Below are 19,728 nucleotides of genomic sequence, written 5' to 3'. Positions count from 1 at the left end.
AAAATCTAAATACGAAAGAGCATATTTATGTATTGATACTGTTCTTACACAGACAAAGGGACAGAGAACAGAGTGAACACGGTGTGCCAAGAACAGAAAGCGAACAGGAGAGGACAGCAGGAAAGAAAGGCAACGGATGAACATTAAGCTGCCATGCTGAGGAATTTATTTGCGTCTTTTACTTGGTTGAAGGCGGAGTTGTTGCACGGCAGCTTCCGCAGCGGCTATAGCAGCCCCTGCGTCTTCCAGGTGGGTCTGAGTGACGCTGGTTTTGCTTTGACTGCGAGATGGTCCATGAGAGCGGAGATGGCCTTCAGATGAGGATTTCGAGCTACCAGGACTACTATGGGATTTCTCAATGGTGGGGACCTGCATGTCTGGTTAAAAAAGGGTAAAACATGAGTAAAAGTTGCCCAAGCAGTCCTCCTGTCAAGCTTGGTCTCACTTAATTTCAAACTAAGATTTATGTTAATCTGTTTCTTTTTTGGCTTGTTTATGCAACTGCTCACCATATAGTGACATGATTAAATATTTGGGAAATGATTTTGGGGAGGAAAGCCACATGGATGATGATCTGGAGAAGAGCTAAGTCTGAGAAGAAGAATACATTCTAACTAGCTTCATGTGAGGGAATATATTATAGTTTCACCAAGCAACTCTGCTAATTCTCGTAGGCACAGCTAAAAGACAATAGGTTGACACTGTCAGAGGTGGAGTTTTAAGTAAAAATGTAGTGAACTTGTGGATGGAGCTGTGTGAGGCACTAGGACATATTAGAAGTAGAGACTGTAGAATCATTGTTCCAGTTGATTTTGAGAATGTGTGAGATATATATCACATTAACTGGGGTAGTCATAGAGAGAGAGGTCTTTATACGAATGAGAGTTGATCTGGCTAAGTGCAATTCATAAATTATCTATAAAACTCATCCGTAAGTAATCTATAGCACTCATTGTAATCAGTGGTTTATCATATCAATTCAGTGGCCTACTGGACATGGCCTCAGTTTTCCATCTCCTAGAACACTTGTTCTTATGACCCATTGCTTTCTAACGTGCGAAGAATCACTTTTCAATTTGCTGTACTTTCTGAGAGGAAAGAAGGCAGCGATACTTAAGTCAAATATGAAAAAAATGTATTTAATACTTGTAAATAGTTCACTATATCTAGATAAGATACCACGTGGTTATCTCATGCAGGCAGTGACTCATGATGCATTAATATTGTGTTGCAGGATAATTAATAACAAACCTCCAAAAGGAAAAGTTCATTCAAATGGGAATCCTGTAATATATTACCAAACCGAATGTGTGACATTTGTTATTTTAAAAATAATATTAGTCGTTTAAAAAAAATAATAGAATTAGCTTGAGTCCAACATTTAGGAAAAGTTTAAGTAAATTTCAGCATACCAATTTTTTTGATGATATGGGAAAAATATTTTTGATATGATAAGTAAAAAGCAGGATGCAAAATTATATATGTTTGTATGTTATATGGAATATACAAGTAAGAATATACCTATGAAAAAATAAGGATTTAAACAATTAAAAGAACTATGTATAAATTATAATGATCATGTCTAGTCTATGACATTGGTGATTCTTATATTTCTTTATGTAATATCCCAATTCATCTTATAAAATCATATTGTCATATATTTGAGGGCTTAAAAAGAGTGAATAGCTAACTGCCTTCATGTAACAGGTTAAAAATCGGAGAGTTAGAGGCGTGAAGATGACAAAGCCAAAACCCAATTACGGGCTGCTCTGAGACTAATCCCATTTCTCCTGATTCCATATCCATTACTCTTCACAGGATTTTATATTAAATACTTTCCAATAGAATCCAACCTTCCAAAATATATTAAATATACAGACATTCATATTCAAGAAGATACTGAATGAACAAATAGACAGAAGCTTTTTCTATTTGAAATATTTCCTACCCTTGGATGGGTCAGGGAAGATACCATGGCTTCTGCTTTTGATGACAGATGGCTTTGGAGACTGCTGGCTGCTTTGACTGGAATGGGACTTGCCATGATCAATGCTTTCAGTCTGTTCTTTGAGAGGATACCACCTAGGAGTGTTATCGAGGTGAGATGTGCTAGATAAATCAATCAACACCTGAAAAAAAGTACAATAAGTCGTTACTTTTTTCTGTGATCTGAAATCTATTCAAGGACATAAGCCCAAGGATATATTATAACCTTTAAGGATGATGTGGCTTTCTTCCTCATTTTGCTTCACCCATGATATTGAGAACAATCGGTGCATACTAGATGCTTAATAAATGATTGGATAAATTGAACTGTATAAAATCTTTCACAATTAATTTTTTTGGATATGATGTGAAAAGGCAGAATCAAAATTCAATGTCTTTATGAAATAAAGCTTTGTTAAATGGACATATTCTAGTCCTAAACATTGCTAGTATTTTGAAGATTGTTTGATTTTAGTTACAAGAGGGATGAAATAAAAAAGAATGAATAATTTACAATTACTAACTTATTTACTCTATTTTAAAACATACTTTAGCTCACATTTGAAATAGGGATATGACTAACAGTTCATGATGAGAAAGCACTGTGTCTTGGTTTAATTGGGAACATTTTTCTTTCATTAATAATGGTGCATTTTACAGTTGCTGGCATGTTAAATTTGATGAGATGTAAAAAAAAAAAAATGAAAACCAGCACAATGGAGGTATCTAGGTTCATGTAACTATAATAAATCATAAGGACTTCAATACGTCCGCTTTTTGAAATGGAACATTACAGCAGATATAACACTACATCCTAGAGCAGTCTGTCTAAGATCAAGATTAGTCCATGCGGCTGTACCAGCATGGAGCCTACAGGTGAAGGCCAAATGGTCTGGTTTGATGGGAAGAGAGGTACCGAGTCTAGGCACTAAACAAGGCCTCTAAGACAACACAAGTGTTTTCTGTTGTCTCTATCAATAGGAGAGCTATCATATTTTCTAAGTGTTATATCATCTTGGAGATGATTTATTTTTTAACATTAATTTAACATTAATGTAATTAATTTATTAATTTATAAGGTTCTAAGCAAAGATCACTAAACAAAGTGTATGTTTTTGAAATGTGATAGATAAAAAAAAAATCAGAGGATCTGACCCACTCTGAGATATCATGACTAGGTTAGATTCCTTGTATACTTATATAATTTTTTTGTTTTCTCCTACTTCCAGTTTTGCTTCTTAAAATATTTAGAGAGATTTTTTTTTAATGAAAGAGACACTTGAAAGAAATAAGAATATAAAATGTCACATCAAGTCGTTTATAGCTACAGTAAGAAATCGCAATTAAATAACCGGAAAACACATTTTAAAAATTCCAGTTTATTTTATAATATAATAATTTTATCTCAAATACTTAACATAATGATTTGGATTCACAGCATCATTATATTTCTATCTAAACAATTAACATTTAATCTTGAAAATTAACAATAAAGTACATCAAGTGACAAAGTGAAAACCATTTCTTGAGCTGCTATTCGTCTTCTCAAAGAGTAAATCAGAAAATAAATTCTATCTACCAAAGGACTTTATCAGATGTGGTTATCTTATAAACTTAAGAAATATTCTTTGCTTCCAGCTTTCATTGGTGGTTTACAACAGAAGACAACAAAGAAAAGGAAATCAGAGGCTCACCTCACCAAGAAAGTCATTGGAAGAAAATCTATCATAATCCCAGACTGTCACTTCCAGTGTTTTCTTCTTGAGCTGTAGTTCAAATCCAAATGTCATTAACCCCATTTATTAGCACCAGTTTCCATTACACGTCTATTATAGACCCATTTATTTTCACTTCCCTGACTCTTTCCATTTATGTGAAAATACTTTAACTTTTATCTAAAACTACATGGGTTTATATTAAATATTATATAAAATATTATGATTTTGTCGTCCGCCCTTGTGTTTGATCATAAGAAACCTCACTATTTTGTAAACAAGATAGTAACTTTACTAATTTCTTATTATTCTACCCCCATCTTTGGAAACAGAAATCAGCATCTACCTTTTTAAATAGATGCAATTCATAGACTGAAAAGCTGTCTAGGTTATTTAAATAAAGTATTTGGATTCGATTTGTTTGGGTTAGTAAAACATAGTAGTAGCATCATCTTATTTCTGCAGGTGAATTTCATTTTTTTTTTCAAATTTAAGAACCCATATTGCAATTTATATCCAGCTTCACCTTCGCAGTCAAATTAGAAATCTTCTGGGGGCAAATTATAAACCTCATTTCGAAAGACAATTCATTCGTAAATTGCTTCATAGGGACGTTTTCTTCCTGTCCTATTTGTATTCTTTTGTCTCTGAATTCAAGATCACAATCTTTCAAGAATTTTATCATTACTATTCCTATATTAGCCTAAGTTTGTCACACAGAAAATAATAATTGCATACCTGTTCCATGGAGATACTTTTATAAATTACTGTTTGATTCCACTCAGGATTAAGACTTTTCTGAACATATTTAGTCCTTCTCTTGTACTCAGCACTGAAGCGGAAGAAAAGAAAAAGTTATCTTCATTACTCACCTTAACTGATGACTTCATAGTCAATGTGAAGGGCATACAGACATTTTAAGAGGATATTTTGTTTTGAGTCACTATGCAATCATCTCATCATCCTCATGTCTTAAACCTTATTTTAAGCTGAACGCACAATAAAAACTTAAAAATATGTTGGATGCCTTTAGTTTTATTTGCCCGAAAGTAGCTTTCCAAAGAGAAGCTTTTATGTATTTTAATGATACTGTAATTTTAGAAAGGTACTCCTTCCTGAATGCAGGAGATAATTACATGAACTATATGGTAATATCATTATCTTCTTGTCCCATAAATAATAATTTGGTGTTTAACTTTCTAATAGTTTTGCATTTAATCATGTCAGAAAAGCCTAATCATCATTTAAATCACTCTTTTCTAAAAATACTGTAATAAATGTTTTGACTGAGGTAAGAATGAAAAATGGCTGTTGCCATAGCTCAGATTCCATGAACATTTTTTTATAGTATATTTCAAGTATACTCTGACACGCTTAGTAAAATAGGATATTTAATTTAGTTATAAAGCAATTTTAATTAAGTATAAATTATTGGTTTAGGTCAATAGCTTATGTTACAAATGACGAACCAAATCCAAAAGCTTCCTCATTCATTACAACTTAGGGCATTTGACTTTATCCTTGACTTTTTTCATTCTCTCTTAGCAACAGTTAGAAGCATCTATCTCACAGGTTTAAAACAACTTACTTCCAAAGCCTATTCCAATGAAGTCTGACAGGACATCTGTAACTGGTTCCATCAGCTATTAGGGTTGGAACTGCCCTCAGTGATAAGCCAGTGGCGTCCACACAGTCTTACTGCCTCTTTCTGAATTTTCTGTGTAGCTTTCTGTCTCGGGTCCTAGACAACACTAATTCTGGTTGGCATCAGACTCCTGAAAACCAACCTACATGTCTGGAGTTCTTTCATGGGCCTGGATTTCACAAGTTGCCTTTCTCTAACGGGACTAGATGCTGATCCTTGATCTCAAGTTCTACTCCCCACCCTGGACAGACTAACTCTTGCGTCATTCTTGGTCTCAAGCATTGCTACATCCTGGAATGCCTAGTATGATTCCCCAGACACTAATGTACCTATCCGTTCTAGATAAAGCTACTAAGACTCACACTCCAGTTCATCACGCACTTTTACAGATGGATCTACAGCCAAGTATCTTTCTTTTCTCTCTGGCTTTATTTTCTTTCTTATCAGCTATATGCAAGGGCAGTAATTCCCAACATTGACTGCAATCTGAGTTCCAAGGGGGAAAGTGGGGCAACAAACACCACATCTCCCAGCCTGCACCCCCAAGGAGATTCTGATTTAAAAGGTCTAGGGTAAAGCATCAGCATCAGAATTCTAAAAATCTCCTAGGTAAATCAAATATGTAGACAAGATTGAGAACCACAAAACTCATGTCTCCTAAGACTTCATATTTCAGTTACTGTGAACTGAATCCAATTTAAGAAATAAAGCAGCACTCTTCTCACTTCTAATCAACGCATATGCATGTCCCACAATTAGAGCAGAATTTGACAATTTTGTCATTCAAGGTACATTGCAAAAATTTGGGGGAATATATATGCAATGATGTAACGAAACAGGAAGTATAAATTTGTACACATACTTTTTAGATAAATTTATCAATCGCTAGTGAAGTTTAAGTTTATGTATCCAAGAACCCAGAAAATTCCACTTTGACTTATTCCACCCTAGAGATATTCTCCCACCTGTGCACAAGGAATTTGTTCAAGAACATTCACTGCAACATTGTTTTTAATAGTATGTTAATAAAATAATAAATAAATACCTTATGATATAGTCATTCAATGAAATAGCAAGCAGCCGTTAAAATGATAAAATATACCTTCATATATCAAGATAGATAAATCTTGAAAAAAAATTGAGGAAAAAATTTGCAGGATAACTACAGTCAGTTATCATAATTTAAAGTTAAAATTATGCAAATTGATACTGTAAATTATGTATACATGTACAACATATATATTAATATCATAAGTCTCTTGGGGATTATAGCTATTAAATTCTATGTAGTGATCATCTCAGGTGGGCAAGGGTTTCAAAGGGCTTCAGGGGTACCTGTAAAATATTTTTTATTAAAAAGATCTGAAGCCTATATAACAAAATGTTAAGAGTTGGTAAATCTGGATAGCAACAACACAGGTATTATTTTCTATATTTTAAGTAAGTTTGAAATATTTTATAATAAAATTTAGAAATCATTTTGCTAAGCTAGATCCCTTTATATTTTATGTTTTTGTTTGGCTTGTTACTTTAGAATTCATGGCTATTCCTCTCTGCAGGTATGCTTAGAAGAAAAACACAAGGTAGTGTAAGTTTTAAAGTTTCTATTTGTTTTAGGCTTTATTATCAAGATGATGAGATCATGGGAATAACATATTAAGGATAAGATTCATAATATAGTGAATAGTAGCAAAATTGTTACGTTTTTTCAGATTCTGAAAAATTAAATGCATAATATTTTTAACAAGATGGATATTAATGTCAAATGCAAACTCAGGTAATTTCACTAAAATTCTAGGTATGTCAATATATATGAAAATAGTTTGCATTACTGAAATGTCTTCAAAAGGATTTATTAATTACCATCTTTTCTGAATCTATAAGTATAAATATTTGTTTTAATTTTTCACATGCATATTTTGGTCATATTTTTCACTAACATATTTACAAAAACTGATTGAATGCCAACTTGGTACCGGGAACTGTGCTTGTCTATCAAATGTACTTAGTTATGTTGACATAGCATTATATATCAGGGTGCCACTAAAATGCATACATATTTTAAGAGATGTTATCTTCTTGAAGTTGAATTGAATTATGGTAGCAATGTGTGGTATGATGTTCGCTCAAAAGACTGTAATTGCAGAAGTCAAACATGACTTGTATTCATCTTTTGTTATTGGTATATATTGAGTATTACAATTTTAATAAGTTTTTCCTTTCTTAAAATCTTTATACATTTTTTGGCACCCTCTGTATATGATTCATGCATGAAAAGCACTTTATAAAGTAAGAACACTAAAATAAAAACAGCTAACATTTATTAAATGCTTACTTTTTCCCAGGCAGAGTTCTAAATGCTTTTAATGTGTTAACTCATTTAATCCTAACAGCAATTCTATTAGACAGGTATCATTTTACATTCTATTTTACAGGTTTTTAAAAAACACCACCACTACCAACAAAAACTGCAGCACAGAGGAATTAAGGCATGTTGGCAAGATTGCATAGCTATTAACTGGTAGGACCTCAATTCAAACAGGAAAACTGGTTGGTTGCTTTTAAACATTGCTATTTGAACTCAATTGATTAGGCTCATCATAAAATGTGAATAATCCATCACTTTTCTTAATTGAAGGCTTCATTAGCTGGTGTCTAGTTTGTCCTCTTAACCCTATAGTTCTTTAGTTCTAAAGTGCTTTACCTCAATATAACTATATGAATATTTCCTATTTAAATACACTTATTTCTATATATAGATTACATACAATATTTGAGCACATATACAAATATCATTCAAAAATTAGATCAATTTTAGCGTTGCTTAGGAAAATTCTGAATGGTATATCCTAAGAGAGTGTTGTGGAATTAGGGATAATTATTGTATTTATTTTTGCCCAGATACACTCATAAATAACTGCAATTGTTTGGGAGCATTTTAGATGTCCATTTTAACAGAGCATCTTAATCTTATTAATGCATTTGATTCTGCATTGCTCTCTATACTCAGGGTATCCATTGCCTTTAGGATTAATGGCGGTAAACATATACTATTCCTGAGCCTGCCTCCACCATCTCTGGTTGACCTGTGCAAATGCCAATGAAATTCTTTGCAGACTCCAATTTCCTGAGAGGCAGACATGGCCACACAAAGCCATTCCTTCACTAACACTTGTTTGTTTATAATTACTATGTACTGACCATCTTGAGCATGATCCCAATGGGCTGTGTTGTCACTTTACACAAATTGACAACTCCACAATTTTCACAGCCGTATCAAAATCTGTGGATTTACAAGTTGAAGGTGGCCATGTAAGCGGGGGGGGGGGGGGGGGGGGGGGGGGAGCGGGGGCCGGTGGCGGTTGAATGTGAGCATAAATTCAGTTGGAGAAAAAAGTGGAGCTCATTTTCTTTTTCCTTCCTTGTCTGGTAAACACACTAGTTTCCCTCATGGGACGATTCTTAGGCTGGTGCAAACGTAATTGTGGTTTTTGCAAGTATTTCTAACCTTTTAAACCGCAATTACTTTTGCACCAACCTGATAGAATACAGTTATTTTATTAGGTTGGTGCAAAAGTAATTGCGGTTTAAAAGGTTAGAAATACTTGCAAAAACCTTACGCTTCCACCAACCTAAAGTACAATTAGGCCATATCTAACAATCAGAGAAGTTTTCTAATAAGGGAAAATAAAGAGTCAATTAATCAAGATGGGATACGGTGCTTATACAACAAATATTTAAACCTTCATTCCTGTGAAGTTTTGACTAATTTCTTTTTTCTTTCATTTTTTGGTTATTGGCCCATAATGTTATTGAAGCAGATATACTTTTAAGGCAGGCAGAAAAAGGTGCTTGAAAACAATTTTTGTACCTTAAACCAGCTGAAAAACAGTTCTCCATGTTTCTCTTTTTAATTTCAAAAGAAAGACTGAGAAAGAAGAGTGGAATAAAGTGAAGGTCTTCATTTCTCTTATTTTATTTTGTTTTCCTTTATTGGAAATAGATATGTATTCCTTTAATGAAAAAAATATGTGGAAAATATATATATATAATATATATTATTATATGTTATTTTATAATGACATATATAATAATATATATTATATATATCATATATAATATATAATATATATTTTCCATAATATACAATAATATATATTTAATATATAATAATATATATTTTACATATATTTATATATACATAATATATATATATATAATTTATTTTCCAAAAGTACTCCTCTAAGGATGTGTCCTTTAATTCAGAAAGAAGCACAAAGCACATCTAATTGTGTAAGCTCTGTTTTTCTGTGCAGTAATGTGTTTAAGGACTGTCACTTCATTGTCCTCTGGGCTCCCTGAGGTCAAAGACAATGGCTGTATTGTCAGCTCTCACCCCAGCACCTATCGCAGTGTCTGGAGCAGCATGTGCTAAGTAAGTGTTTACTGGACGGATCCTTAAAACCCACCTGCACTTTTTTTTCCTTTAAAATTTATTGAAATTAAATAATTTTTGGCTTTCAAATTGTAAATACACATAACACCTGTGCTTTACATAGATCATGTAGGAAATTGTTTATGCTAACAAGGGTGTTTGGAGAAAGTTCAACCAGGAATTGGGCTAATAGGTATTATGATAACTAAAATCAGATTCAATTAAAGCAAAATCTCATTAATGGGAAAAAATGTGTAGTTTGCCCAACAGTGTAAAAAGAGAAAACCAAATGAGATCCTTCAGATATCCTCATTTCTATTTCTCAATTATGAAGGAACAAGAACTGAGTTCATGGACTCTTCCGGGTCTTTCTTTGTCTTTCTTTCACCTCATCCTGGCTGATGTTTGGGCTTTCAGAGCTTACGAGTATCTTGATCAGAGGGTGGGAAGAGGAAATGAAAGAAGACAAGAAAACTGGACCAGTGAAATGCTTATTATTTAACAGGATATATATATATATATTTTAATTTTAAGAACGACACATTTATTACATTTTATTATTGAGTAAAAGAAAGTTGGTTTTCAATATAGTGTTGCTAAATAATTTGGTATAATTCAGAGCCCAAGCATTCTGTATCTCTTTTTTGGAGAGATAACTGACTGTTGGCTACATGAAGCTTATTATATATATTACTAACTATAATAGCAACTGTCATTTATTGAGAGCTTATTGTATGCCAGACATTATGCTTATCACTTTTGGTGCATTACTTCATGTGTTTCCCAAGAAGCCTGGAGTGGAGGGGGCGGGTGGCTATTATAAATCCTATTTAGCAGAAGAGGACATAGAGAAACCTCACAACTTCTGCTTGGCAGGGCTGATATTGAAACCCAAGTTCTTAAGGACTTCACTCATTGGCCTTCTCAGTCTAATTTACAACGTCAGTATCTTGTCATTATAATTCCTTCTCACACTGGCAGTTCTCAAAGAGATGATAAAAGTGACTTCTAGATGAAAGATACGATGAGAAAGTGAATTCTTTCTATATCTTCTAAATTGTAATCCAACACAACCTGGACTATTTCAACCATTATTTACACTTGCAAAACATGTTCTCTTCTAAGTTAAATACAGAAAACAACTGTCATTCTGACAATTTCCCCCATTTCTCTAGATAAAAGATAAGAAGGTTCTGAATAAAGTGGTTGATAATGTCTGTTCTAAAATGACACCATGTCTTTGAAGCAACTAATTTCACATGTTCGTCTGAGAGATCTGGATGGCATCCTGGGACGAGACAGTCAGTCATAACAAGCAACCTCTCACAGTATCATATTTTATTCTTTGCCATAATTATGTCGTTGCAAGAAAACAAAGTTTCTGGGCACTATAAAGTTTGTGGTGACTAATCCTATTCTTTAAAATATTTAAATATTTATGCCTTTAAAAATCAGAGAAAGGGTCTTTTGGGTACTTCTTGTCAGGGTTAGTAAAAACATCAAATTTTAACGTCACCAACAAAAACAAATCCTGAACCATTAATATTCTGGACGGGATTAAAATTCCCATCACTTTATTGCTCCAGATGGTACAAGATTGTCCTCCCCAAGTAAACAACCCATTTAGGTTATAATGCAATGAGATGTACAAAAGAAGGCTTTTAGCTATATACTGAGATAGCCTTAGCTGACAATGTAATGATGCAACATGTTATGAGCTCTATCAAACAGAAAATAGTTTCCTATTATTGGCCAACAAAGGATGCTTCCATGTTGTTGTGAGTGCGCTAGAGCAGGCCGATTATGGCATTCTATATAGCATAGCAATATTTTTGTGGCACAGAACGTTTAAAGGCATTTCACTATCAAGGTCTAAGTGAGGGCTAAATACCAGTCACCTATTGTCTTTAAGGCATCCAGATCAGTTAATTCCTTTCGAAAAATGACTAGATTTTTTTATTTGTAACAGAAGACTCAGGAAATCTTAAGGCATCATTATCATAGGAGAAGCTAAGTGAATTTTAGTGTACACATTATGAATGAAAATGAGTTATATCCAATTTCAGAGTGATATTTCCTTATTTAATACTCTTCTATGTTTTTCTTTTTTTTCTTTTCTTTCTTTTTATTAGTTTCAGATGCACAAAGCAACGTAATAGTTAGACATTTAAACCCCTCATAAAGTGATAAACCCACTCTCCAAGCTACTACCCCTCTAACATCTTATATAGCTGTTACAATACCATTGACTATCTTCCCTATGTTATACTCCACATCCCGTGATTATATATACCTATATATTTAGTTATAGTTTAGTACCTCTTCTATGTTTTTAATATTTTCTAGTTTTCTATGCTCTACTGCAAACATCTTCTAAACTTATTTAGTAACATTGTGGTTGGAACAATTTGCTGTTAGCCTAATTCAATATGTTAGCCTAATTCAATAGACACAATATGTAGAAAACTAAAAACTACAGCCCGAGTTGAACTGCAGGTGAATATAGACAAAAAAGTATAAAGGCATATATGAAACTCTCGACATTACAGCATAGCTTGACATTGAAAGAGCACCAACTCTACCTTGCATTCTGGACAACCATGACTTGACTGCATTGATTCCGAGAGAGAGAGAGTGAAGGATACAACAGGAAAGGAGGAAAGACAGGAAGGAAAAAGTTAGGAATAGAAATAAGACAATATGAGAATAATAACTAGAGGAGATATACCACATCATACAAATGATATAAGGGAGACAATCTTAGAACTAAAATGAAAATAATACCTCAAAAGTGTAATAAAACCCAAGGTTTGGCCACTGTACTAATTAGTAGATATTTAATAAAAGGGCTAGGAACTGGAGTAGCATATTAGCCACCTTTGGGCCAGATTGCACCGCGCAGGAACATTTTGTTTGAAAAATTGCATTAGGATGACTTTAGGTGGGACACTCACTCTTCATTCTTACCTTTCCCTTTTACTCCTTTCCCAGAATGGACTGACAGATTCATGCTACCTGCCTGCCCTTTCTGGTTATTCAAGTTTGCAACAGTCTAATTGAAACATAATACTGTAATAAATAAAATACAGGCACTCTCATGTAGTTCAAAAAGTGATACTCCAGGATATTATTAGAGGAGATAGAAAACAAAAGACAGTGCTGTATTTTCACTCATTAGTAAATGTTAATTAGAGATACAACCTTGGCGGTGATTTCCTCTTATCCTATTATATAGTGATTAAATAATACCGAAGGTCTAATGACCCAAATCAAAGACAGAATGTAGTTATCAGTTTGTCATTATATCCATGTTTAAAAGACACAGCCAAATTACAGTTATAATTACTACATAAAGATATAAGTTAATCAACATAAAATAAAAACTCCCTTTTCCTGCACTGTATGGCTGGTTGGTGATCACAATAAAGTAAATCAATGGATTCAAACTAGAACAATACCAGCAATTCTAGTTTCTAAATAAAATTATTGGGTAGGATAAAATTAAAGGCTGTATACTGAATTTGACATAGCATCTGGCATTTTTCAAATTATTTTCTGAGCATTATCTAATTTTACTCCCTTGACAAACTGAAAATTACGGCTCTACCTACTTTGGTTCTCTCAATATCAATAAGCAAACTAAATCTCAAAGAATTGGTGATTTCCCCGTGGTGGTATAATTAGTAAATAGCAATTCTGATGCAATGTATAACTCTAATTTGGATCTTGTTCAAACAAACTATAGGCATAAAACACAATTTTGTATAATTTCAATGCTTTCAAATTTGTTGAGGTTTGTTTTATGGCCCAGAGCATAGTTTATCATGGTGAATGTTCCATGTGCACTTGAAAAGAATACATATTCTGCTACTGATGGGTAGAATGTTCTATAAATATCAATTAGTTCATCAGGTGAAGTAGGAAAATATTATGAGGCAACTGGGGAAATTAAAGCATTATTTAAGAATCTAAAAATTATTATGGTTATGTAGTATTATGATTAGTTTTGAAATGAGCAATAATTGAGACCTACTTTAAAATAATCTGTATGGAGGGAGCACGTGAAGGTAAAATAAAACATGATTGGCTAGGAAGTGATAATTGTTAGCTGAGTAATGTGTACATGGTGGGTCATAATACTATTCTTTCTACTTATGTACAATTGGAAATTTCCAAGTAAAAAGTACTATTTAAATGGGACTCCTCAAATTAAATGAAAAATGAACAAAAATAAAACCAGGGTCTTCAAGTTACCAGTCCAAAAATTTAACATTATACCTCCAATTATTTATGGTTCCATTATGCTAATTTGGCTAAGACAAATTGTTCAGATAAGGTATAATGATCTGTTGGGTTCAAATCACTTAAAACTCTTGAGTTCTGATGCATGTATTTGAACATAGCAATTTGCATCTATTATGTGAAAATTAAATATCTCCAAAGAGCACTTGCTTTATATGAAGTTTATGTATCACATGAGAGATTCAGAGATAGTTTTCATTTACTTATCAAAGTTGGCATTTTAAATATTACTCTTTTTTTAAATTTTACAGCTTTAAAGTATTGATTTGAAATATGCTTATAAAGGACAAATCAACGAGTCATTTAATGAACATTTAATATATTGGATAATATACATGCCCTATAGAAAGTAAAATAGAAACTTATGAGCCTTTAAACATTGGTTTTGCAAATAAATTTGGGAATGGAAGCTAATTCTTTAACTCCCCCCAAAATAATTTCTTAAATGGTTTCACAGGCAATCTGACTGGTCATAGCAAGAGTGGTTTTCAGAATTGAAATACTGATGTGCTCTCAAATAGACAAGTTTTATTATAATCAATGGCTCTCTTACAACCTTTTAAGGCTTAATTACAATTTTTAATTCCACCTTGTCTAATAGCTGTAAACAAATAAATATGAAACGTGGGTAAAACTAGAGAAAGTATGTTAAACTCTGAAATGAGAGACTAGAAGACACTATCGCTATTTTTTATTAATAAATCAGGAGATGCAGCGCTTAGAAGACATTGTTTCTTTACTTACCCCCGCCCAGGAAGAAGATACACTTTAACAAAGGGGTCAGAATAACCATTGTTGTCTCGAGGGACTAAGTTTCTTGCTTGGAGAATATGTATTATGAGATTTCCAAGATCGTAGTTGATTTGAAGCTTAAAGGGGAGAATAACAGATTTGGTAAATATTATTTTCTGTTTCTTTTAAAAACACATACAGTACGTTACCATTGAATATTTTACCAGTATGTATGTGTATGTGTGTGTGTGTGTGTGGGTGTGTATATGTAGCTTTAGTTCTCATAAGAAGCATCAAACCTCATTTCCATTTTATTTGAAACTGCACAGACCAGTTAATGTCTAATTTAATTGGGAGCTCCTAGGCACATGTTAATTACTAGTAAAAGTGCTATTCATTCTTCCCTTGATGAAAATCCTGGCCTGTCTAAATTTCATTTAGAAGAAAAATCGTACAGTGAATGACAGTTGCATTTTTAAACTAAATATCTACTCTTAGGAAAATTGTACATGTTGTTTAACATTCATGAATACAATAATCAGGATTTTAAAAATAAATTAACTAGTTGATAAATTTATTTTAAAATGTCTTTTGCATTTCACCAAATAATTAGCAGTGGGTGAAATCATTATTTAAAGATAAATCTATCTGTAATAAAATGAAAGAATATTTAAGAATGTGTAAAATTTATCTCTTCCCATATTACATTATCTGATGTTAAGCCTATAGCTTTTCTTTCTGTTCTGCCTGCTTTTTTTTCTAACACAGTGAAAGATTAACATAATGAAACCTTGTTTTCTAATTTTAGAAGCTGAAGAGAAAAGAAGGGGCATTGCTTCATGATGCTTCATGGCTGCTGCAAAATAGTCACTGAATAGTAAAAGATTCGTATTTCTAATAAATATTTGAGGAGACTGCATAATTCAAAATAATCTAATTAATTTTCTCCTTCAAAACTGAGTCGTTTGCATTAGAATAAGACTTACTTCTATTTGATGCTTATTTTGTTTACCAAATAACAAGAAGGAAGGAATCTGTATTTCAAAGGGGAAATCCATACATAAAAATACTAACATATTTTTATAATCATACAAAACAGATATGCTATGGTTATGCTGAAAATGGACTAATTTAGATGAGTCAAACTTTATTTAAAATTTAATAATTCTTAATTTTAACATAATTAAAATAATTCTTAACTTTAGCATAATTTTGATCTGGTTAGGTTTTGTGGCAGAAAAGAAATCTTCATGGCCTTTCTCAACATAGAAAAGCCCAGAGTCTGATCACCATAAAACATAAAACAAAGTGCCGTGAAGAGAAGAAATGGGAAGTTTAGAACTGTAGAAACTGTGTGCTATAATGGGATATTGAAATACACAATTATTCTGAAATTAATTTCACTGAGATTTAGAATAGCTTACAAATTTTAAAGGATAAATCCTCCCCCATTTTCTCCTTCTCTGCCAGCCTTAAAGGCCACTTTTAATTGACAAGGCACCAAAATCATTTCTTATTGAGATGAAAACTTGCAGGCTTCCCTAAGGTAGTGCTTTTCAAAATTTACTCTGTAGGACCTTGGAGAACACTTAGAGTGGCTCAGAGGTGATTTCCACGAAAGAATGAGATATCCCCAGTAATTCTCAACCAGAGCTGTTGGCAGCTTCATTGTTTGGGTGTCTACATAAGGATTTATTTGGAATAAGAAAAAAAAAAGGAAATCGCTGTCATAAGAAAATACCCCGCCCCAAAGATAAGACACCCCAAGCGTTAAGAAGGAATATTGTTAGTGTAAATTTCTGCTACACAAATATTACTACTCAAGAGAAAAGAAAATAAGAACAAATAAGAACAACAAACCAAAAAGAAACACAGAAAATATTGGTCCATGGGCAAGAAAAGTAAACAAAACATGAGAGTGAGAGAGATAAATTATGAATCAGAAAAGCTAGCATTTTCTTTGCTGCTTGTGAAATGAAAAAAGAACAGGATCTGGTTTCTAGAAGTGGGAGACAGCAGTGAGTCGGCAAGAGTACCTAGGTAATCAGGCTCCATCCTTCTGGGTCCTTCTTAGTCAGGTGCCTACCTACTGCACTTTTTCTTTATTTTTCACTCTCACACTCCACTTTTGGTTTAATTAGTGTGTGCCTAAATAATCACTCAATAGGTTTCTTAGTGTGTCCTCTCCATTATAATATTTCCTGTAGGCCGCTGCTGTATGATGTTACGTTACATGTTTCTTTCAATAAGTCTCTTCCTTACTCCAAAATATTTACTGATCACCCTATTATGTAGTGGCTAACTCCTCCGTGGCTTATATTTAATGTTCTTTAAATTTAGTTTAAACTTATCTCTATAGGAATATTTCACTGCAACCACGCTGATCTCTTCATTTCATTACTCTCTGGCAGCAGAACATTTCTTTGTACCATTTCTTTTTCCAGGAACACATACCCCTTTCTGTATGCTTATCCTCAAATTAGTTCAAATCTCTGCTATCCTTTGTGAAGTCTTTCACGAAAATTTTCTCCAAAATGAGTTGGAGATGCAGCTAAGACTCACTGTTCTCATTCTCTTGTCTGAAACTTACTATCTTGAAATAATTATTATTTATATTGTGTTAATTCTTTCTATGAGACATATCTACCCTAAATTACTTTTTGGTATCATCAAAAGCACCATTTTTCTAATATTTTTTTTCTATAACCCACAGTAACAAATACATGTTACAATATAACATGCAAACACAGAAACACTGGTACATAGGGCTAAACAAGAGTGTACTACAAAATCCCCTAAACTGATTTCATAAATTACAAACTGGTTGTGACCTCCAGTATGAAAAACACAGCTCTAGAAGAATTGTTTAGCAATTGTTTAACAGTTGTTTATCACAGGAAGAAATGAGGATAGCATGAGAATTCATAAAATTTTTCAAGAGGAACCTTCAGAGTTCCAGGAGAATCTGTCATGTTTGAAACACATTTAACAAATATAAAGTAACTGAGGCATAAAACATATTGATACTAATAAGCTATCATTCAGATTTCAAAGTAATGAATTCCATGAATATAATCATATTTCACAAAACATAGGTTTGTATTAAAGTACTATTTTATGAAATTGAAATTTTCCTTGACAGGTCTGTGTATGTTATAAAACAGGAAAGGTTTTAACAGTGTTTACAAGTTCAGTAAATCAAGGGGGGGAAACAAACAAGCAAACAAACAAACAAAACCCCAAAAATGGTATAATGATGATATAAAAAAAACCCACAAAAAATCTTTCATACCTGAATTTCCCCTGTAATTGGATGAGAGACCACCTTTGTAGCATCAGTAGGCTGTAATATTGAAACCATACATTATATTAATGGATAAACCCTTCATTGAATTTACCATTTCAACTTCCTTCTGAAATTAATTTCTAATTGGTCAGATCACACTGCCTGGAAAACACATTTCATCCATTTGGCTGCTTCAGATTATTCTGCCTGCTTGTACCTTTCAATACATATTTAATTTTACAGATACATAAATCTACCTTTCATTTTGTTAAGCCTGTTTTGAAGCTATTTATTTCCTACCTGCAGTAATGTATTTTCAATTACTGAAGAAAATAAACACTTTTGATTTAAAGCACTCAAATTTAAGTATTTACAGGATTTAAAGATCTATAGTGGAATGAAAAATATAATTACTTTTATACAACTACTGCCTGGGAGACAGAAGTTATCTGAAGTTATGAAAGTGCATCTTTGTACGTACGTACTTTCTTTGTGGGTGCTCAGCCCCTCCCTGCTCTCTTCTAGAGTGAATTACTCAGGCAGTCACTTCCTAATATTTCACTCTTAATTACAATTCCATCCTATTCTATATAAGTTCTTATTGCCTTAATAATTTCCTTATGGTAGTACAGCATTAAAAACCGTTAGGAATGTGATTTGGTAGACTGATTCATACTGCTAAAGAAATGACTGATTGCTGACTTATTACATTTCGATGGAATATTTGTCCAAAAGGAGAGATGATGTCCCTGACCCCAGATCTATAACAGACAATGTGGAATCAATATAGGGAGATATTTACTCAAATGGAGGTCAGCTTGCCGCACTACAAATGTACATATATTGATCTTGTTTTAATAATTAACCAGAAAAGGAAAGATCCATGATACTTAGGTGGATATACTTGTTCTGCTACATTTTCCTTTAGATTTTTATCCTAGAAATGAGAGTGATCGAAAGAAGATAGCTATATTCCATGTCTTATTCTGTCAAATAACTAAGACAAAAAATAATGCAATCATTGGCAAAGTTATGTGGTGGGAGTTAAATTTTCTAAGCCATATATCCTTTATTCGTTCAGCTCATTTATAAGAATGGCCATTTATTAACAGTGAAGCTATTCTCTGGCTGCAAAGGATGAACTGTTAGTTATTGAAAAATTAGATTTACTGAATAATTTTAATAGTTACATTTCAAGGAAATCAAACTGAGTCTAGAAAAAGGACTACACAAGTTCCTGAATCTACTTATATCTCAATTAAAGATGGGGATTTTTCTAAATCTACAGATATCCTCTTATCTCAATGAGGAAAGTTGGGGAACAACTGAGGTTAAAAAGTGAAAAATAAGACAAAAAAAGTAAAGAATGATTATTTGTAATTTATGTTGTTTTGATTTTTTTTTAACAGTTGCTGCTTATGTGACATATGATGACACAAACATAACAAGATTTAATGCAGAGAATAAACTCATGGACCATTTTTATTTGTCTCAGGGTGTGGTAGGGAACTGAAAAAGACATAAAGGGATATTTTAAACTATGAAAGGAAAAACAGCAGTATGTGTTGGACACCAGGCAAAGTACAGGCAGTTACATTTCAAGATTAGAGCCGACACTTTTTTTTCA

General features: G+C 32.9%; 1 protein-coding gene across 2 annotated transcripts in view; it reads right to left on the bottom strand.

Moving 5' to 3' along the window:
• The window catches only part of PCLO (piccolo presynaptic cytomatrix protein), a 383,134-nt gene that overhangs the window by 72,104 nt on the left and 291,302 nt on the right, over window positions 1-19,728 (bottom strand). For both annotated transcript variants that reach the window (XM_033088047.1, XM_033088046.1), the window contains exons 14-20: window positions 18,108-18,158; window positions 14,828-14,952; window positions 12,364-12,390; window positions 4,440-4,533; window positions 3,681-3,752; window positions 1,949-2,129; window positions 183-377 (exon numbers count right to left, since the gene is read on the bottom strand). In XM_033088047.1, the coding sequence (XP_032943938.1) occupies window positions 183-377; window positions 1,949-2,129; window positions 3,681-3,752; window positions 4,440-4,533; window positions 12,364-12,390; window positions 14,828-14,952; window positions 18,108-18,158 (745 nt within the window). The remainder of the gene's footprint in view (window positions 1-182; window positions 378-1,948; window positions 2,130-3,680; window positions 3,753-4,439; window positions 4,534-12,363; window positions 12,391-14,827; window positions 14,953-18,107; window positions 18,159-19,728) is intronic.

The sequence above is a fragment of the Rhinolophus ferrumequinum genome, chromosome 20, assembly GCF_004115265.2.
Source record: "Rhinolophus ferrumequinum isolate MPI-CBG mRhiFer1 chromosome 20, mRhiFer1_v1.p, whole genome shotgun sequence".
Lineage (NCBI taxonomy): Eukaryota > Metazoa > Chordata > Mammalia > Chiroptera > Rhinolophidae > Rhinolophus > Rhinolophus ferrumequinum.
Note: the sequence above shows the minus strand (reverse complement) of the source record. Positions and strands in the feature narration are given on the sequence as shown.